Here is a 21,824-nt window from a genome sequence, read left to right on the forward strand (position 1 = left end):
TGAATTGTGCATATATATTAGTAGGCTTTTATTCATAAAATGTCACGAGGTCATAAAACAGGACAGTGGCCATACCTGGCTAGGCGCGTTTTTGAACTCAAGCGCAAAAAGAAAGCCGCACTAATCTCAGGTGGCCTAAAGTACTCCATTCCAGTAGATGGCAGTATCGCCCTTTAGGGCGTTTCTGAACTCTGACTGACTGCACCACCAAAATTAGTTATTAGGAAGCAGAAATCTCCACAACGAAATTTGACTTATTTATGGCACTGTCAGAGTACACAAAAGCCACTCAGCATGGAATGACAGCAGGTAAAACGTACTCCACCACAACCAGTCTCACCGCAAGAAACTCAACCGCCGGTTGTTTGAACAGGGTGCTCTGCAGTCGCTGACCGTTTTGGCATTCGTACTAGATCGACGCTCTGCGGCCCTAAAGAATCGGAGATGTCCGACAATGGTGCCTCAGCGATCAACCTTCTGTCTTATGAGACACTGGTACACGCCGTGGCAGGTGCAGTGGTAAGGACATCTCAACGTAGTTTGCCTATGTATGAACAGTCCTCGAATAATAAAGACGATGCCAAAACGTTCGAATAACTACACTGAAATGTTACAACCGGTGCATCGAGCTAGTTTGTTAGTTAGCATACTGTGTCAGATTGTATCAACTTAATTTTGTCGTGTAACTTAGGTTTAACTACCCGTCTATATTCTATATATCATAATGTATTTGCTTCTAGGGTAGCATGACGGCGATGTCCGTCTTCTTTCCTTTGGATACAGCGAGGATCAGACTTCAGGGTGAGTTGTAGAGTAAATGGTGGTACATACTGACTGCTGATAACCGTCTTTGTTGTCAATGTGGCCATACTTGTCTGCTATAACGTTGGACTCTGCACCCAAGGGTCAGTGAGTTCACAAGGAAATGAGTGATGGATATATAGAAGTGGAAACATTGACAAGATAGACCTTACCATTGCATGAGCATACCAGAGCTGCAGACTACTTCCAATGTTACAATAATGTAAGAAAATGACAATCCCTTTTCTTCCTTCGTTTTCTGTTACAGTGGATGAGAATCGGAATTCCAAATCGACTGCCATTCTCCTGGCTGAAATAGCAAAGGAGGAAGGCTTGTGAGTATTGTATGGAACTGTACACCTACTTTACTACAATTTATAATCCACCTTAGATTGCGTAAAATCAATTGACTGGAAAGGAAAGCTGGCCTCATACCACCGCATACAGGGCTTTCACTGGGCTGTTGTACCCATAGATCTAGAATAGAGTAGTAGAATGGCCATTCCTTTCAGTTCAAAGCAATGGCCATTCCTCCCATTGTATTTCTATGACTACTTTTGTGTTGGGCCAGGAGTTTTCCCCAGTCAGATCACATGCACAGGAAAAACTCATAGTCCTGGGTTCCCATGGCCCAATGACTGACTTTGTGGATTTCCCTGGTCTTTCTCCCTTCCCAGGTTGTCTCTGTACAGAGGCTGGTTCCCAGTCATCTCCAGTCTGTGCTGCTCCAACTTTGTCTACTTCTACACCTTCAACACGCTGAAGAAAGTCATGGTGGGTAATCAGGGCCGGTCCAGACCGGGAAAAGACCTTCTCATGGGCTTCATCTCAGGTAGGAGGACCGAACAGGGACCTTTTAGTGGTAATGGCTAAGTCACTATCAACCTACTGCCACCTATTTTGATGGACTCTAAGTCATTGATGTAGTTATATTAGGGAAGGGGAGTCTGAGAGGTGATTAACATAGATTCATTGAAGAAAGTAGATTTGGCCTCCATATTGAAATTTATTTGAATGTCTTTCTGTTGCCCAAGTTGTGTGTTTCTCCCCCAGGGTCAGTGAACGTGCTCCTGACCACGCCCATGTGGGTGGTCAACACCCGGCTCAAGCTGCAGGGGGCAAAGTTCAGGAACGAAGACCTCCAGCAGACCCACTACAGAGGCATCTTTGGTGTGTGTCTGTCTATTTGTGTTATTCACTGTCTCTTTTCAGTACTAATAAAATGTGACTTACTATCATCATACAATGTGTGTTTTCGATTGCAGATGCTTTCTCACAGATCATAGCCAGGGAGGGAGTGGGGACTCTTTGGAACGGTACACTGCCTTCTCTGGTGCTGGTCTTCAACCCTGCAGTCGTGTTCATGTTCTATGAAGCCATGAAGAGGAGAGCAGGCAGAGGAGGGAGGAAGGTGAGGGAAGGAGAGGAGGGAGCCAGCTGTGTCAGTCACGCTGAAGGTTTTTAAGCCTTTGTTTTGTTTTTATCTGCTCCTAGATTACATCAGCAGAGATCTTTCTCATTGGCGCTGTGGCCAAGGCCATCGCTACCACGGCGACGTATCCCCTGCAGACCGTCCAGGCCATTCTAAGGGTAAACAAATACACATGCAAACTTGTGTATCTCTAAATGCACACACCTGCTAACTGAACACTCATAGCAGTGTTTCCCCAACGTTACCCATCAAACTGTGTCTGATATCATGATTATGTACTACTCAGTAAAATAAGTCTGTATTTCCTGTACTCACAGCTCATTTTGTTGATTAAATTACTGTCTTTCTATCCCCCCCAGTTTGGGCAGCACAAAGCTGAGGGCAAGGGAGGTCTACTGGGCAGTCTCCGAAACATAGTCTACCTACTTATGGACAGAATCAAGTGAGTAGATCTCACACACACAATGGAACTCTTGCATCTCAACAGTCTGACTACTGCAATGTGGTGGGACACTTTCAGACCGTCTTGTGCCAATGAGTCTTGTGTTGATCCATCGACATGTTCCCTCCCTGTCCTCTCCCCTGCAGGAGGCATGGTGTGCTGGGCTTATACAAAGGCCTGGAGGCCAAACTGCTCCAGACGGTACTAACGGCAGCCCTCATGTTTGTGGTGTATGAGAAGATCACAGCAGCAACCTTCAAGGTCATGGGCATCAACAAGAAACTGAAGCACTGAGGTGTGAGCTGGCCCTTAGACCTCAACCTGCACTGGCTATACAACAGTGGTCACCACCCACCCTGGTCCCGGAGAGGAACTCACAGGGTGTGCTGGGTTTTGTTCCTGCCCAGCAATGAAACCCCTGGTTCAACGTTCAGATTGACCTATAGATATTACCACGTATCTGGAACTTGATTCAGGTGTGTTTAGTACTGGGTTATGACAAAGCCTACACACCTGTCTCCAAGATCAGGGTTGGTGACCACTGGGCTACTGACTCCCCATCCCAACTTCCCTTTCCTCAGTCCCAACATACACCTCAACCAGAGATGGTGTGTCTCCTCCTCTCTTTTCCCCTTACACTCAGGTTTATTCCACATACAGTATTCATATCTGTCTTCCCTACGCTGCCAATATGGCTGAATCTCTCTGGAAATGGTTGTACATGGTCTTATAGGAGGTGCCATAACTGTCTAGAATATACATTCTGTGGCAATTGTATTATACCTGAATGAATGGCATTACAGTTTAAGCTTGTTATGCTTTCTCCACCACTATTACCCTTGAGTGCTGATAACAATTAGCAGTTTTACTAGCCAACTCTTTTTTTGGTTTAGATGTTGTCTTGCCAAATAGTTGTTTAGAAAGACGATGCCAAACAACTATTTGCTTAACAAGCTTGGACAATGCCCAAGCGAGTGAAGAGCAATATTCTCAATAACTTTGAGGGCTTGAGTGAAGCATCAAGGTATGTGCAGACATGGCTATATTCTATTTAAATCTCTGTACATGTCACGGTGCTCCTTCAGCCCTGCGTTAAGACCACTGCAAACCCTTTCCGGAGAGATGTTACTGTTCTTGAAAAGTAGGTGTTGATTTCTCAGCTGGCTGTGACAGTTTGGTGGCTACAGTTGAAGTTGGTAGTTTACATACACCTTAGCCAAATACATTTAAACTCACAATTCCTGACATTTAATCCTAGTAAAAATTCCCTGTATTAGGTCAGTTGGAATCACCACTTTATTTTAAGAATGTGAAATGTCAGAATAGTGATTTATTTCAGCTTTTATTTCTTTCTTCACATTCCCAGTGGGTCAGAAGTTTACATACACTCAATTAGTATTTGGTAGCATTGCCTTTGTTTAACTTGGGTCAAATGTTTCGGGTAGCCTTCGACAAGCTTCCTACAATAAGTTGGGTGAATTTTGGCCCATTCCTCCTTACAGAGCTGTTGTAACTGAGTCAGGTTTGTAGGCCTCCTTGCTGGCCAATGCTTTTTCAGTTCTGCCCACAAATTTTCTACAGGATTGAGGTCAGGGCTTTTATGGCCACTCCAATACCTTAACTTTGTTGCCCTTAAGCCATTTTGCCACAACTTTGGAAGTATGCTTGGGGTCATTGTCCATTTGGAAAACCCATTTGCGACCAAGCTTTAACTTCCTGACTGATGTCTTGAGCTGTTGCTTCAATATATCCACATAATTATCCATCCTCATGATGCCATCTACTTTGTGAAGTGCACCAGTCCCTCCTGCCACAAAGCACCCCCACAACATGATGCTGCCACCCCCGTGCTTCATGGTTGGGATGGTGTTCTTTGGCTTGCAAGCATCCCCTTTCTCCTCCAAACATAACAATGGTCATTATGGCCAAACAGTTCTATTTTCGTTTCGTCAGACCAGAGAACAATTCTCCACAAAGTACGATCTTTGTCCCTATGTGCAGTTGCAAACCGTAGTCTGGCTTTTTTATGTCGGTTTTGGAGCAGTGGCCTTGCAAGTGGCCTTGCGGAGCGGACTTTCAGGTTATGTCGATATAGGACTAGTTTTACTGTGGATATAAATACTTTTGTATCGGTTTCCTCCAGCATCTTCACAAGGTCCTTTGCTGCTGTTCTGGGATTGATTTTCACTTTTCGATTTGCACCAAAATACGTTCATCTCTATGAGACAGAACGTGTCCCCTTCCTGGGCGGTATGACAGTTGCGTGGTCCCGTGGTGTTTATAATTGTGTACTATTGTTTGTATAGATGAATCTGGTACCTTCAGGCGTTTGGAAATTGCAAGGATGAACCAGACTTGTGGAGGTCTACAATTTCTTTCTGAGGTCTTGGCTGATTTCTTTTGATTTTCCCATGATGTCAAGCAAAGAGGCACTGAGTTTGAAGGTAGGCCTTGAAATACATCCACAGGTACACCTCCAATTGACTCAAATTATGTCAATTAGCCTATGAGAAGCTTCTAAAGCCATGACATTTTCTGGTATTTTCCAAGCTGTTTAAATGCACAGTCAACTTCGTGTATGTAAACTTCTGACCCACTGGAATTGTGATACAATCTGTCTGCAAACAATTGTTGGAAAAATGACTTGTGTCATGCGCAAAGTAGATGTCCTAACCGACTTGCCAGAAAATTGTGGAGTGCGTGAAACGAGTTTTAATGACTCCAACCTAAGTGTATGTAAAATTCCGACTTCAACTGTATGTGCTGAATAACCTATGTTTGATCTGCTTGGCCATCTGCGGTACGCACTATTGGCACAGGACAGAAAAAACTTTGCTTCAATTACATACTAGAAGGGGATCCCATTTTTTACTCCTGAAATATTTACCTTTTATTGCCTTTTAATGAAGCCAGTCAACCATTTCTCAGTCTTATGATTTCATTCAGAATACAATAATGATTCTTCTAAATGCTTCTCTTATTTAAAACAATTTTCCCCCAACCACCTAACAAGGAACAACTCTGGACCCTAGTTAATATTAAAATACTGGTTTACCATAAGAGTTTAACCTAGAAGAATGTCTGCAAGACAAAAGGCTACTTGTATTTATTTAGGGTGTCATTATAAGATGAGTGTTATGTCGTGTTTCACACAACTGTAGCCAGGAATGTCTGTCTATAGAGAAATCGGATAAATACTTTTAAATATGTTTTACATTTAGATAAATAATCTTAATCTCTAGATTGGATGAACATTTTTCCAAGTTGAAAAGCATAGTATACATTTTCTATGCTATCTTGGAATATATCTTGTCTACTTAACTTGCACAGAACATGAAGGGGTTTATATTCAAATCTAAACTAGTTAAATGAAAATGGGCCAACTAGAAGAGTCAATACATTTACATTTGGCAGTGATAATTATAATTTCACTGCAGCATTTTGAAATCTATGTAATGTTGTCATGCATTGTTGTCATTGTTCACTGGAATTCTTGAGCCTGTACTTTTTTTATGCTAAGTGCCTCCAAACCTAGGAACTAGCGATGGTGGTGGACCAGATCTGTTGATAGCACTGTAAAGACGGATGACACACATCACATACTGACCGTGCTGATCAGTAGTCAAATCTATTATGTCTTAAAATCAGTAGTTCATTTACAACCCATAATCTGCTGCCTTGCTTAGCCTAGACAGTAGGCTGTGTATGTAGATTGGATGTTCAGAATGATATGACCAGTATGTGACCTGCTTAGCCTAGACTGTAGGCTGTGTATGTAGATTGGATGTTCAGAATGATATGACCAGTATGTGACCTGCTTAGCCTAGACAGTAGGCTATGTATGTAGATTGGATGTTCAGAATGATATGAACAGTATGTGACCTGCTTAGCCTAGACAGTAGGCTATGTATGTAGATTGGATGTTCAGAATGATATGACCAGTATGTGACCTGCGTTAAGAAAGCGGACTGTCTTCCACAGCAATACATTATACAAGTTATAATAACTCTATTTTACATCTTTATTGCCCCCGAAATTCTGACTTACAGTGCATTCGGAAAGAATTCAGACCCCTGACGCTTTACACATTTTGTTACCTTATTTTCAAAAATCTATTTAACTTGGCAAGTCAGTTAAGAACAAATTATTATTTACCATGACGGCCTACCTCGGCCAAAACCGGAAGACGCTGGGCCAATTGTGCGCCACCCTATGGGACTCACAATCACGACCGAATGTGATGCAGCCTGGATATGAACCAGGGACTGCAGTGACGCCTCTTGCACTGAACCAGGGTCAGACCGCTGAACCAGGGTCAGTAGTGACACCTCTAGCACTGAGATGCAGTGCCTCAGACCGCTGCGCCAATCAGGAGCCTTATTCTAAAATGTATGAATTTTGTCCCCCTCAACCTACACACAATACCCCATAATGACAAAGCGAAAACAGGTTTTTAAAAGTTTCTGCAAATGTATTAAATTAAAACATACCTTATTTACATAAGTATTCAGACCCTTTGCTATGAGACTCGGAATTGAGCTCAGGTGCATCCTGTTTCCATTGATCATCCTTGATGTTTCTACAACTTGATTGGAGTCCACCTGTGGTAAATTCAATTGATTGGACATGATTTGGAAAGGCACACATCTGATTTGGAAAGGCACACATCTGATTTGGAAAGGCACACATCTGTTTAAGGTCCCACAGTTGACATTGCATGTCAGCAAAGACCAAGCCATCAGGTCAAAGGAATTGTCCATAGAGCATGGAGACAGGATTGTGTTGAGGCACAGATCTGGTGATGGGTACTAAAAAATGTCTGCAGCATTGAAGGTCCCCAAAAACACAGTGGCCTCCAACATTATTAAATGGAAAAAGTTTGGAACCACCAAGACTCTTCCTAGAGCTGGCTTTCTGGCCAAACTGAGCAATCGGGGGAGAAGGGCCTTGGTCAGGGAGGTGACCAAGAATCCGATGTTCACTCTGACAGATCTTCAGACTTCCTCTGTGGAGATGGTTGTCCTTCTGGAAGGTTCTCCCATCTCTGCAGCACTCCACCAGTCAGGCCTTTATGGTAGAGTGGCCAGATGGTAGCCACTCCTCAGTAAAAGGCACAGCCTGCTTGGAGTTTGCCAAAAGGCACCTAAAGGATTCTCAGACCATGAGAAACAAGATTCTCTGGTCAGATGAAACCAAGATGTGACACTTCGCATTCAGGCCAAAGAGTTCAGTCTGGAGGAAACCTGGCATCCCTACGGTGAAGCATGGTGGTGGCAGCATCACGCTGTGGGGATGTTTTTCAGTGGCAGGGACTGGGAGACTAGTCAGGATCAAAGGAAAGATGAACGGAGCAAAGTACAGAGAGATATTTTATGAAAACCTGCTCAGGACCTCAGACTGGGGAGAAGGTTTACATTCCAACAGGACAATGACTATAAGCACACAGCCAAGACAATGCAGGAGTGGCTTCGAGTGGCCCAGCCAGAGCCCGCATGAAGATCTCTGGAGAGACCTGAAAATAGCTGTGCAGCAACCCTCCCCATCCAACCTGACCGAGCTTGAGAGGATCTGCAGAGAAGAATGGGAGAAACTCCCCAAATACAGGTGTGCCAAGCTTGTAGCATCATACCCAAGAAGACTTGAGGCTGTAATCGCTGCCAAAGGCGCTTCAACAATGTACTGAGTAAAGGGTCTGAATACTTATGTAAATGTTTTTTATTTTTATTAGTTATACATTTGCAAACATTTCTAAACCTGTTTTTGCTTTGTCATTGTGGGGTTTTGTGTGTAGCTTGAGGGGGGTGGGGATTGAATCAATTTTAGAATAAGGCTGTAACGTAACAAACTGGAAAAATTCAAGGGGTCTGAGTCATTTCAGAATGCACTGTATGTGGTTATAACAGTCTATTTCCACTTCTGACTTGAGGAATGATTAAGGACGTACAGTAGGACATGACAAGATGTGCCTTGGAATTCATGGAGAACTCTGGGACTAGTATGCATCCTGCAGATTTTAAATTAATAATAATTCTGTAAATTGCATTGAAATAAATGAAAGCTATGACAGATTAACATCTTTACAGAGCAAATAGTGTTTTTTTTTAGTTAATTCCATTCAGCACAACTGCATTGTAGAATCAGACTTTTAACTGGGATGTTTTCTACCATCTGCGACATTGTCAATGCGTCATTCAATGAAGGTGTAATTTATTATAGGACAAAGGACAATGGATTCTGACACTGGACAGTTTCCATGAACACTTTGGTTAAAACTGCTTATGCAATATTGATGTTCTTAAGTTGTGTTTTTTGTGGCATAATTTAATTAATGTACTTCAGAAAAGAACATGATAAGTGATCGATATGCCCATGGGGTTAATAATAAAAAAGGTTTGATTGGGAAATTAAATCTTGTTATGGTACTATTGTTCGACAGTTTCAGAGCAGACACTTCAAACCGCAACTGTTACATTCAAATCACAGAATTTGTAATAAAAACAAATAAAAAAAATACAAATCAGAGATGAGCTGAAAAATGTAAATACTTCACATAAAAAAAGACACCACAAACCATTAGGAAAGATATGTCTTCTGTAAACCTGGACACCATTTGTGAGAAAGTCCCAAAAGCTGGTTTGTGAATGCTAAAGTCCATGCTGATCCACACTATATAACTCAGCCACCCTGGGAGGAAAATGGAAGTTGAATAAAATGACTTTCTTTATCGTCAAAAACCGACCCGTCAGAACCCTTCAGAGCTCCTTCAGGGCGCTTGGTGTGTTTCTACTTCATTATCAAATAACAGGTTTCAGCGTTAAAGTATTGCTTCAAGTCCATACTGGTGTAAGGTGAAAACCTTGGCCTGTACGCATAAAGCATATCAGAGTAGGAGTGCTGATCTAGGCTCCGTTTTGCCTACTAAATCAGAACGAATAGGATGAGGGACCTGATTCTAGATCAGCAGTCTTACTCTGAGCTGCTTTGTCAATACGGGCCATTGTCAGGTTTGTTCTGAATCAGGTCTGAGGTGGGTGGTGGTGTGTCTCACGACTGGTTGAACTGGTCATCTCCCTGACGTACCAGTCTGGTAGGAAGGAGTACTGAGAGTCTCTGTGGATGGAGTAGGTGACGTCTCGGTGTGGATCCCATGAGAACAGGTGCACCATCCTGACAGAAATAAATAACATAGTTAACTAGAGTCAGAATGTTTCCAGGGAAGCTCTTGACTGTCTGCAATAGCAAGTTCTCTTAAGCTTTTTTTAATGGTAGCAGAAAGTAAAGGTTATGAGCACTGTAATAAAATAAGTACTTTAAAAAGAATCTTAACCATATCAAGCATCACCTTGGATTGTCTTCTGTGACCACACTCTTCACGAAGGACAGGAATTCACAGCAGAAGTTCATGCAGACAGTTGGCTTCCAGCAGTTGGTTTCATTCTGTATTAGAGAAGAGACAACCTCTTAGGACAAACAAGCACGCACATTGTTTTTAAACTCACAAAATAGGCATCCTATATTACACAGACCTATTGGGTTTCTGGTAGAAGACCTGTTAAAAATGTGTATGTTCTTTTTCAGAAGAAAATAAAAAAGTAACCGTACCTTGATAAGCTGAGATATCTTGGAGATGTGGTAAGTCTCCACAGACACAACCACTCCGTCATGATCACGGAAACCAGCTACGATTCGCGGTACCCCAGGAAGAAAGGACTGGGCCCACCACTTTAGTAGTTTAAACCTGGAAGGAGAACATGCACAAGAGAAAACACACATTTTAACTCTCTTGGGAAAATGTTCCAACTGAAGATGTGAGGAGCTAGCCTTGGTTCCAGTTTCATTCTGTGTATATTCATCAGCAAAATGTGTCTTTACCAGACAGTGACAACAGAACTGGTTACTGGGCAATTCCATGGTAACAGAATTACGCTGAGACTCAGATTTTTCACTTTAAAATGTATGTCTAACAAAAAGCATTTAAAAGTTTAACAAACCATACAACTCTATGCACAGAGACTACTTTTAACAATTTACACTGAGAATTTTACAAATACAGGAAGAACTGTGCAGATACAAAGTTTGGTAACGGAATAAAACAGAGATTTTACCATAATTCTGTTACCTAACTTTGCACCTGCACAATTTTTCAAGTAAATTTTTTTATTTTTATTGTGTAAATTGTTCAACATAGTCAGTGTGCATAGAGTTGTATGGATTGTTAAACTTTGAAATCAATGGCTTTTGCTTGGCATACAGTTTAAAGAAAAATATGAGTCTCAGTGAAATTCCGTTAACATGGAATTGCCCAACTGCAGATATCCAGAGATATAAGATATGCAGATGTGCAATCCGTCTCCATAATAGGGGGCAAGTGCAGAGCGTATCTGTGGATAGTTTACCTGTGGAAGTTGCTGCGTTGTTTGGGGGTGGAGATTTCCAGTGAGGTCTTCATCTCGATGTAGCTGGCTGGAGGAGACGGGGCCTTGGGGTCTTTGTCCCGACAGTCCACCTCGCCAGAGAACAGCAGTCTGTGCTCGGCTAGCCGGGTCTGGACTACAGTGCAGAAGGCCTCGTTGGTGTTTACAACCCCACCTGGATCTGGAAGACTCTGGGCATCATCTGAAAGAAGGTTACAGACATTTCAAAACAATCCATGGCCTCCAACTACCATCTCAAGTATGAGAAATATTATGCATTTCTGGGTGTAGGCTTTTCAGGAACTGTACACCAATCTCAAGTCATACTGATATTAAACCATCACTAAAAACCATCAGCAATCAATCATCTGAATGTCCACCACAACATGCAGTGCCTTGCGAAAGTATTCACCCCCTATTTTTCCTATTTTGTTGCCTTACAACCTGGAATTAAAATTACTTTTTTGGGGGTTTGTATATCATTTGATTTACACAACATGCCTACCACTTGAGCATGCATAAATATTCACCCCCCCCCCAAAGTCAATACTTTGTAGAGCCACCTTTTGCAGCAATTACAGCTGCAAGTCTCTTGGGGTATGTCTCTGTAAGCTTGGCACATCTAGCCACTGGGATTTTTGCCCATTCTTCAAGGCAAAACTGCTCCAGCTCCTTCATGGATGGGTTCCGCTGGTGTACAGCAATCTTTAAGTCATACCACAGAATCTCAATTGGATTGAGGTCTGGGCTTTCAATAGGCCATTCCAATACATTTGAATGTTTCCCCTTAAACTACTCAAGTGTTGCTTCAGCAGTATGCTCAGGGTCATTGTCCTGCTGGAAGGTGAACCTCCGTTCCAGTCTGAAATCTCTTGAAGACTGAAACAGGTTTCCCTCAAGAATTTCCCTGTATTTATTCATTCCTTCACTTCTGACCAGTTTCCCAGTCCCTGCCGATGAAAAACATCCCCACAGTGAAGCGTGGTGGCAGCATCATGGTGTTCTCGGGGTGATGAGAGGCGTTGGGTTTGCGCCAGACATAACGTTTTCCTTGATGGCCAAAAAGCTACATTTTAGTCTCATCTGACCAGAGTACCTTCTTCCATATGTCTGGGGAGTCTCCCACATGCCTTTTGGTGAACACCAAACGTGTTGGCTTATATTTTTCTTAAGCAATCTCTTTTTTCTGGCCACTCTTCCATAAAGTCCAGCTCTGTGGAGTGTACGGCTTAAAGTGGTCCTATGGCCAGATACTCCAATCTCCGCTGTGGAGCTTTGCAGCTCCTTCAGGGTTATCTTTGGTCTCTTTGTTGCCTCTCTGATTAATGCCCTCCTTGCCTGGTCCGTGTGTTTGGGTGGGCGGCCCTCTCTTGGCAGGTTTGTTGTGGTGCCATATTCTTTCCATTTTTTAATAGTATATATATTTTTAAGGTGCTCCATGCGATGTTCAAAGTTTTTGAACTTTTTTATAACCCAACCCTGATCTGTACTTCTCCACAACTTTGTCCCTGACCTGTTTGGCATGCTCCTTGGTCTTTATGGTGCCCCTTGCTTAGTGGTGTTGTAGACTCTGGGGCCTTTCAGAACAGGTGTATATATACTGAGATCATGCAACAGATAATGTGACACTTAGATTGTACACAGGTGGACTTTATTTTACTAATAATGTAACTTCTGAAGGTAATTGGTTGCACCAGATCTTATTTAGGAGCTTCATAGCAAAGGAGGTGAATACATATGCACGCACCGCTTTTTTTCATTACAATTCATCATTTTGGACTATTTTGTGCATGTCCATTACATGAAATCCAAATAAAAATCCATTTAAATTACAGGTTGTAATGAAACAAAATAATGCCAAGGGGGAAAAATGCCAAGGGGGATGAATAATTTTGCAAGGTACTGTAACAACTCAGTGCGTACAGCAAAAGAGGAATACAATAAGCCATCCTCTACCTGCACAGGTGTACTGTTCAAATTTGTACCCCCAGTACATCATCTCCTCGTGTCTCTCGGTGCGGTTCTCCCGGTCCCGGCGTGCAGCCTCCGTCTCCACCTCACTGATGTACAGTGTCCCCCCCATCCTGGTCACAGCCAACAGCCAGCCCTCCCGGGTCTCATAAGGCGTGGTCAACAGCTTGGTTAGGTGGCCGCGCCATGTCACAATGTCTACACCTAATGCACTGGTAGGAGAGGTTGATCAAAGAATACATGTCTGTCAGAACACACAGGTTAATATAGTCACAGTCATTCCTTGTGACTAGGAATCACAGAATTGACTGAGGATATTGTGTGTGTGTGTATATTGAATATTGTGTCCATCACAACTGATCCCATTCTGAAATGTTTAAGGCCTTGATGACTGACAATTAGTGGGCCTATATCTGTATAACTAGACAGAAAGGTGTTGCTATTGATGAGTAATGTATCAATCAAAATAACATCTCTTAAACTGACACTAGTGGTGCTTACCAAGGGGAAGAAGAAGCAGCTGTGTCCTTCGACTGCAGCTTGGACCTGTTTGCCAGGATCCATCTGAGGATGTGGTCCAGTTTCTCCTTCACCCTGTCGTCCCTCTTGACGAAGCGGCCCCTGTACCCGTCCCTCAAGTCGAAGTTAGGACAACTCTTCTCCGGCTCCACGTAGTAACGCAGCTGCCGGGCATCATTGAAAAACCTGCGCTCAGAGTCCAGGGAGAAATGTCCCACCTCCACAGGCTGTTTGTATAAGGGGAAGTCTCTCTCGTACAGCTGTCGTTGTATGCTCAGGCTCTGGGTTGGGGGGCTAGATGGGGGTGTTGAAGGGCCAGCCGGGTGATGGTTCTGACCGGGTCTGAAGCGCTTGTGTTGGAAATGGCCTCTCCCACTGTCATCCATGTCTCTCTTGAATGTTGACTGGTGGTTGTCGTGGTGATTGGAGTTTGGATGTTGGGGTCTGTGGTGGGACTGGTGGCGTTGGTCCATGGTAATCTAGGAAGAGACAAATATATCTAGTTAATAATCAGTCAAATTACAATCGAATAGTCAGTGTCTGACTCAATCTCTTCCAATCTTTCCTTTTTGTATACTACTCCTCATTAAAAGCCCAAAGCAGTCCAAATGTGACTTTCCTGTGTTTGTTTTTTTTTTTAACATATTGCCACACTTTGAAGTGTGTGAAATTAAAAAATGATAATGCCCTTTTAGCTGTTTGAAAAGACTGCCTGAAATGTCAGTCTATTTAGGTGGGATGGAGATTTAGCCTGCCTGGTGTAGATTCATTAATAGACCAATAAAAAAGGGAGTTCCAAACCTGGAGAAAAACAGACGAGGTTGTCTTAGATTGCTGACAGGAGGAAGGATGGCGGAAGAGGACACACTGATGTGGATTGGGAATCTAATGGCGGTAGAATCAAGGACAATTTGAATATTGTCCAAAATAATGGAAAATGGAGCAAGATAGGGCTGAGAATGACCCTTCGTATCTTGTAGGAGTGCGGTTTGTTAATGACGAGCAGCTGATCGGATTACTAATCTTGAAGAATCCATTTGACACAGTCAGGTCCATAAATATTTAGACATTGACCAAGGTATTATTGTTATTCTAGCTGTCTACTAGCTGTTAATTTACAAGTAAGCAGATAAAAGGTTTATAGTTTATTTCTGGTGTGTCATTTGCATTTGGAATCTATTGCTGTTAACTCTCAATATGAAGTCCAAAGAGCTGTCACTGCCAGTGAAGCAAGCCATCCTTAGGCTGAAAAATCAAAACAAACCCATCGGAGAGATAGCAAAAACATTAGGTGTGGCCGAATCAACTATTTGGTACATTCTTTAAAAGAAAGAACGCACTGGTGAGCTCAGGAACACCAAAAGGCCAGAAAAACTATGGAAAACAACTGTGGTGGATAACAGAATAATTATTTCCCTGGTGAAGAAAACCCTTCACAACAGTTGGCCAGATCAAGAACACCCTCCAGGAGGTAGGCATATCTGTGTCAGAGTCAACAATCAAGAGAACACCAGAGTAAATACAGACGGTTTACCACAAGATGTAAAACCATCTGGAAGACCAGATTAGAGTTTTCCAAACAACATCTACAAAAGCCTGTACAGTTCTGGAACAACATCCTATGGACAGATGAGACAAAAATCAACTTGCACCAGAATGATGGCGAGAGAAGAGCATGGAGAAGGGAAGGAACTGCTCATGATTCGAAGCATACCACCACATCTGTGAAGCATGGTGAAGGCAGTGTTATGGGGGGGCATGTATGGCTGCCAATGGAACTGGTTCCCCTGTATTTATTGATAATATGACTGCTGACAAAAGCAGCAGTATGAATTCTGAAGTGTTTTGGGCTATATTATCTGCTCAGATTCAGCCAAATGCTTCAAAAACATTGGATGGTGCTTCACAGTGCAGATGGACAATGACCAAAGCATACTGAATAAGCAACCAAATACTTTTTTAAGGCAAAGAAGTGGAATGCTCTGCAATGGCCAAGTCAATCATCTGACCTGATTCCAATTGAACATGCATTTCACTTGCTGAAGGCAAAACGCCTCAAGAACAAGCAGGAACTGAAGATAGCTGCAGTAAAGGCCTGGCAGAGCATCACCAGGAAAGAAACCCAGCATCTGGTTATGTCTATGTGTTCCAGACTTCAGGCAGTCATTTGCAACCAAGTATTAAAACTCACAATTTAATTTATTATTGTTAGTTTGTCCAATTACTTTTGAGCCCCTAAAATGGGGGGGACCACCTAAAAAGTGCTGTAATTCCTCCACCGTAATTCCTCCACCCTCAAATTAAAGCTGAAAGTCTGCACTTTCAGGTCATCTTGATTGTTTCCTTTCAAATCCTTTGTGTTGGCATACAGAGCCAAAATGAAAATGACTTGGTCAATGCCCAAATATTTATGGACCTGACTATATCCGAACTGGTGGAGAGTGCTGGGTAAAGTGAAGGCTGTGATGATCACGAGAGGTGGGCTTGTTTTGATTTTTTTGTACTTCTGCTGATCAGAAGGAACGTGTGTTGCGTCTCACCCAAGTTGATAAGTTAGACATGTTGTGTGTGTCTCTTAGAACAGGGCACCCCTCAAGGGGGTAATATCTGGCGTCTCGTGGGAAGTCGATGCACGTCGGATGAATCGTGTGGTGAATGATGAAAAGGTGAAGAGTCTATCTGTTCTTTTGTGGAGACTCTCCCTACTCAAGTACAGTTGGGGTATATATACTACACAGTCAGAGTATTTATCCCAAGAACAATGCAGTGTGATCACTGTAAAGCTTTTGGACATGTTTCAAGTGTTTTCAGAAGGGAGAAGACGAGATGTTCAAGTTGTGTAAAAAAATAATGTCATGTGTTTTAAAAGTGATGAAAATGTTGCAATTGTGGTAGGAACCATGAAGCCAGGTCATTGGAATGCCCGACAAGGAAGAAGGAGAATGAGGTGGCCAAAGTCAGGGCTGTCTAGAGCATTTCATATGCAGCAGCTGTTAAAAGGGTTGAGTGTTCGAATGGTGCTCGTCGCCATGGTGGTGGATAGGCCTTCACTGCAGGTTGCAGCGGTTGACTTTCACCAGCAGGACCCAAATATTTAGAAGGTTAAGAAGGTGGACTTTGTGGCCTTTATAGCTATGGTGATTAATGGTACTGCCAAGGTGGAGAGAAAGTCCAGGAAAATAGATATCATTGTGGATGAGGCGGAGCGGTTCCTGGGATTGAATCATTTCTCAGCGGAGGATGGAGTATTGTCACAAGCCGTACCACCCTCTCAGGCCCTAGAGCCTGTGAAGGGAGATATTGAGATTTGAAGGAAGGAAGTCAAATAAAATCTTATTAGTCACGAGCACCGAATTCAACCTTTACAGTGAAATGCTTTCTTACAAGCCCCTAACCAACAATGCAGTTTAAAAAATATGGATAAGAATAAGAAATAAGGCCTCCCGGGTGACGCAGTGGTTAAGCGTGCTGTACTGCAGCGCCAGCTGTGCCACCAGAGACTCTGATGCAAATAGTCTGGGTAGGCATTTGATTAGTTGTTCAGGAGACTTATGGCTTGGGGGTGAAAGCTGTTTTGAAGCCTCTTGGACCTAGACTTGGCGCTCCGGTACCGCTTGCCCTGCAGTAGCAGAGAGAATATTCTATGACTAGGGTGGCTGGAGTCTGACAAATTTTTGGGCCTTCCTTTGACACCGCCTGGTATAGAGGTCCTGGATGGCAGGAATCTTGGCCCCAGTGATGTACTGGGACATTCGCACTACACTCTGTAGTGCCTTGCAGTCGTAGGCAGAGCAGTTGCCATACCAGGCAGTGATGCAACCAGTCATGATGCTCTCGATGGTGCAGCAGTAGAACCTTTTGAGGATCTGATAACCCATGCCAAATCTTTTCAGCCTCCTGAGGGGGAATAGGTTTTGTCGTGCCCTCATCACGACTGTCATGGTGTGCTTGGACCATGTTAGTTTGTTGGTGATGTGGTCACCAAGGAACTTGAAGCTCTCAACCTGCTCCACTACAGCCCCGTCAATGAGAATGAGGGCGTGCTTGCTCCTGTAGTCCAAAATCATCTCCTTTGTCTTGATCACGTTGAGGTAGAGATTGTTGTCCTGGCACCACACGGCCAGGTCTCTGACCTCCTCCCTATAGGCTGTCTCGTTGTTGTCTGTGATCAGGCCTACCACCGTTGTGTCATCAGCAAACTTAATGATGGTGTTGGAGTCGTGCCTGGCCTGGCCAAGTTTTGTTTTGTTTTTGTCAATGTACTATTTTTATTTGGGTGGATTAAGTTAGTTTTCGATGTCATGTATGGTTTTGGTGTTTTCAACCCATCCAGTTGGTGGCGGCAAAACACCTTTCGGTGTTCTAGTCTGCCATAAAACCCACAGAAGAAGAAGAGGTTCCAAACCTCTCTGCCAAGAGGTTGGTTTTCCCCTCCACACTCCTAGCAACATTCTTGTTTGAGAAATTGCTCTTTGGTAATAAGCTATTTTAGTTTATTTTTTATTTGAATTCAAAACAATCCCTGTAATGTACTTGATTGTTACCCAGAAATGATTTGATAGACTTTTTTAAAATAAAAAAATAAAAAAAATAATGTCTGCATTGGACCTTTAACTGATCTGGAAGAACAGGATGGATAGATGGAGAGACAGAATGGGTCAATCACATTGCTTCTTCCTATTTATTAATGGAGACTGCAGTCTTTCTAGAAAATGTTTAGACATCGCTCTCCTTTGGGATGCAAACCACAGAAGTAGGCTGGCTAGCTAACTAGCATACAGTATGCAGCAATAACATAGACACCGGACCCAAACCTTCGGCTTCTGCCACTGCTGTCTCGTATGACTGGCTGAAAGCACGCGTAACTAAATTAGGTAGTTATGTGGACTAGATAGGTAATATCACTGTATTGGTTGTTACATAAATACTGTAATATGTTACATCAGACGTAATAACAGATAAAAAAAAATAAAAAAAATAGACTACCCTCCAGTCAATGTAACTTCAGCATTGCAAATGCATGGCTAGCAGTCTAGCGAGCTAGTTAGCTAGCTAACAGTAAATGCACAATGGTATTAACTTAGTAGCAGTTTCCTTCAACACAAACTGCATGCATGATACATTATGTTATGCATGCTACTTTCTATGTTTTGATCAAACAACGCAGATGCAACTCATTTAGCAAAATGTGAATTTACTCACCACCGTCTTATTAGCTAGCTAGCTAACGTTACTTCTGTTTTGCAGGATGTGTAACAGTTGATCCTGACGGATAGGTGGCGCTATGTTTAGGAGTTGGGTGCTGTCTTGTCATTCTGACATAATCATTTTGTCCGGTGTGTTTAAACGATTGGGAAATCTTGTTTGACCAAGAGTTGCTACAGAAATGCTTACTTTAAGTCAGGTATGGACATTCATTTTATTGCTAGTGAATATACTTATGGAAAACAAACCAATATTTTGTAATAGTACCGTTATAAGGTTTACCGTAGTAGACAAATGGCTAGAAGCTCGTTTATTTTAACGTTAGCATGCTGCTGTCTGTCTTCATAATAACAACTAGCTACTGTAGCTAGCCACTAACGTTAGCACTCCACAACGATTGTTAATGTTAATTGTTAATGTTTTCATGCCTCTCAGTTATGAACCGAAAACGGGCCCTTATATCAGACACGTTTAAAGTGAACAAACGAAGAGTTGGCAATGAGAAGCAGTTTGGAGCTGTCAAGAATGGAGAAGGTGCTTTTCCTCAAACTTAAATGTAGCTATCTAACTAAATGTGTCAGTGTTTGACTTGTTGTCCGTCTCCTTTCTTGTCCCTTTCTTTCCCCAGCGGGACCACTGGACGTCAAAGCCACCCTGCAGGACCTTATGACATTATTCCCACGCAAACTCTTCAATGACGCCCTTCCACAAATTGTCCTAAAACACCAACTCTACAGCATACACAATGATAGGACCCAAGTGGACAGGCAGCTTGTAAGCCCAATGAATATTGCTGGAGCAGTGTTCTTCAATCCTGGTGGTCTCAATCAAATGTGTTATTATTTTTTTAACCTTTATTTAACTAGGCAAGTCCGTTAAGAACAAATTCTTATTTACAATGACGGCCTACACCGGCCAAACCCGGATGACACTGTACTGGGCACTAACTAAAACCTCAACACTTTGTTGGTCTCCAGGACTGGGTTTGAAGAACACTACTAGTCCTGGAGAAATATTCAAATGTGTTGTCAATTTAGACCATTGCCTTGGTAGATCCATCTTAATTTTCATCATCTCTTTGTTAGAGTGACTTGAGGGAACAGGGGGAGCTGTTGATGTTCCAGCTGGGCTTTGACGCCGAGGCCTTTGGGTTGGTGTTCGCTGCAGACTACAAGGCTAAAGTCCTGGCTGGGGAGGAGGGGAGAGGGACACGGGGCACAGTGGATAAATTCCTGGAGAAAGTGCTGCCCTCCTGCAATGACCTGAGCTTCAACAAAGACAAAATGCTGAAGGAGTTTCTCTTCACAGACTCAGAGATAACGTACGAGGGAAATTGCTTTTTTATTTATTAATCTTGGTCTCTTCATGTATTGAAAGTCTTTGTTTGAATGCGTTTATACTATAGCTTGTTTGCCAGACACAGATTAAGCCTAGTCCTGGGCTAAAAGGCTATGTCAATGGAGATTCTCTATTATACATGATTTTTAGTTCTGGTCTAGGCTTGATCTCTGTCCAAGAAACCGGCACTGTGTGTGAGATTTTTTTTTTTATGTTTGAGAGGGTGGTCATCTATGCTGCATCTTATCCTTTTCATGTATCTGAAAGTCTCTGCTTGGATGCATTTGCTCCATTGTAAATGAGTCACTAATAACTTGTGCTATTTCCCACCCAGGCAACTGGTGAAGTCGGGGGTTCTGACTGTGAGGGACGCTGGCAGCTGGTGGCTCTCCATCCCCAACTCTGGCAGATTCACCAAGTACCTAATACAGGGTCAGCTACCAAACAAATAAGTAATTAGCACTACTTTGCTAATGGAGTGTTGACTGTTTACTATCTTCCTGACCCAGGTCGTAAAGCTGTGCTGGGCATGGTTAAGAAGTCCAAATATAATGAAGTCTTAAAGGCAGAACTGGAGGAGAGGCAGACCAACTCACAGGTTAAATTCCAGATCAAGTACCACATCCATGACATCATTGGTGCAGAGCTAGTAGAATGGTGAGACTGGGTTTCATGTCAGTAGGACCAAGAGTTTTCCCTGAACATCATGACACTCTTACACACACCCACCACTTATGCTGCTGCCATATTGTTTCCTATTATGATCTGTCCTGCTACCAGTCACTTTCTCCTAATCCATGCCTACATGTACATATCTACATCAACTAATCAGGTATCCCTGCACATTGTAAGTCTGGGACTGACCCTGTATACAGCTTACATGTTCCTTTTTTTCTCCTGGCTTTTAACTTGTACTCTTGATATTGACTGAATACTGGGAAGGGCTTGCAAGTTAAGCATTTTACTGTACCTGTGCACGTGACAACTTGGAACTTGACTCCTGGGCGTAGCTATCAACTATTCTTGTCGACTGACGTGTATCTAATACAATTGGTCATGTTGTACCCACCTTACCAGCTCTTTTCTTTTTTTAGTATACCCACAACTTCAGGAACATTGTTACGGTGTGTGGATTACTGAACTCAACTGAATGGATACAACCCGTTTCATGGAAGAAACTGAACATGACGAGAGGCCATGTTACACCAAATGAATCTGGTTAATCATTTGTTATTGCCTTCTTTTTCTGGATTTGTTTTTCTGCCAAATAGGTAAACCCAAAGTGAAACCCTGTAGGTTGAAATGCCAATGGTGTAAAATAAAGCCTTGTCTGGTTTGTAAATCGTTTTATTAAAGGTTCCTTGTTGACTGTCCTTGTTCACTTGTTTTAAGACAATTGCAACGTGTGGACCCTACAACCAGCTATACTTATGCTCGGAGTCCTCAAAGGAGGAAGTACAATAGCACGTCAGTCCTTAAGAAAAAGCTTAAACACTAATTGCAAAACTAAGTGCTGTAAATATGAATTCCTCAATTGAGAAGCTAAGTACTGTGACATGAATACCTCAAATGTAAAGGCAAAGTAAGTTTAATTCAAATTTAATGGTTCTCAAAGTGACAAATTGCTTTATCCATAAAACCAAAGGGCCACAGCATTGGCTCAGTTGGAGCGCAGCTTGATGCCTGAATAACAGTTACATCT

At 42.6% G+C, this 21,824-nt stretch overlaps 3 protein-coding genes across 4 annotated transcripts; 2 read left to right on the plus strand and 1 right to left on the minus strand.

Annotated features, from left to right (window-relative positions):
• The first annotated feature begins 64 nt into the window (after positions 1–64).
• On the plus strand, positions 65–9,084 carry LOC118375813 (peroxisomal membrane protein PMP34). Its single transcript, XM_035762416.2, has 9 exons — positions 65–519; positions 741–801; positions 1,070–1,136; positions 1,479–1,633; positions 1,855–1,971; positions 2,067–2,212; positions 2,296–2,391; positions 2,593–2,675; positions 2,822–9,084. The coding sequence occupies exons 1-9, from the start codon at positions 445–447 to the stop codon at positions 2,967–2,969; spliced, it is 948 nt and encodes a 315-aa protein (XP_035618309.1). The 5' UTR covers positions 65–444; the 3' UTR covers positions 2,970–9,084.
• Positions 8,866–18,884, minus strand: dxo (decapping exoribonuclease). Its single transcript, XM_035762417.2, has 7 exons — positions 18,782–18,884; positions 13,562–14,058; positions 13,046–13,272; positions 11,072–11,291; positions 10,278–10,413; positions 10,018–10,112; positions 8,866–9,842 (listed from the first exon to the last, which is right to left on the minus strand). Exons 2-7 carry the CDS (start codon positions 14,050–14,052, stop codon positions 9,692–9,694), a joined length of 1,320 nt encoding a protein of 439 aa, XP_035618310.2. The 5' UTR covers positions 14,053–14,058; positions 18,782–18,884; the 3' UTR covers positions 8,866–9,691.
• LOC118375815 (serine/threonine-protein kinase 19-like) lies at positions 18,837–21,495 on the plus strand. 2 transcript variants are annotated; one of them, XM_035762419.2, is made up of 7 exons: positions 18,837–18,983; positions 19,220–19,318; positions 19,413–19,558; positions 19,870–20,105; positions 20,457–20,554; positions 20,632–20,779; positions 21,217–21,495. In XM_035762419.2, exons 2-7 carry the CDS (start codon positions 19,222–19,224, stop codon positions 21,260–21,262), a joined length of 771 nt encoding a protein of 256 aa, XP_035618312.1. In that variant the 5' UTR covers positions 18,837–18,983; positions 19,220–19,221; the 3' UTR covers positions 21,263–21,495. The 2 variants fall into 2 exon arrangements, with proteins under 2 accessions (XP_035618312.1, XP_035618313.1); XM_035762420.2 differs by lacking the exon at positions 19,220–19,318 and having other exon boundaries at positions 18,840–18,983.
• Positions 21,496–21,824: the final 329 nt, after the last annotated feature.

The sequence above is a fragment of the Oncorhynchus keta genome, unplaced genomic scaffold (genome assembly GCF_023373465.1).
Source record: "Oncorhynchus keta strain PuntledgeMale-10-30-2019 unplaced genomic scaffold, Oket_V2 Un_contig_5557_pilon_pilon, whole genome shotgun sequence".
In the NCBI taxonomy this organism is placed as follows: Eukaryota; Metazoa; Chordata; class Actinopteri; order Salmoniformes; family Salmonidae; genus Oncorhynchus; species Oncorhynchus keta.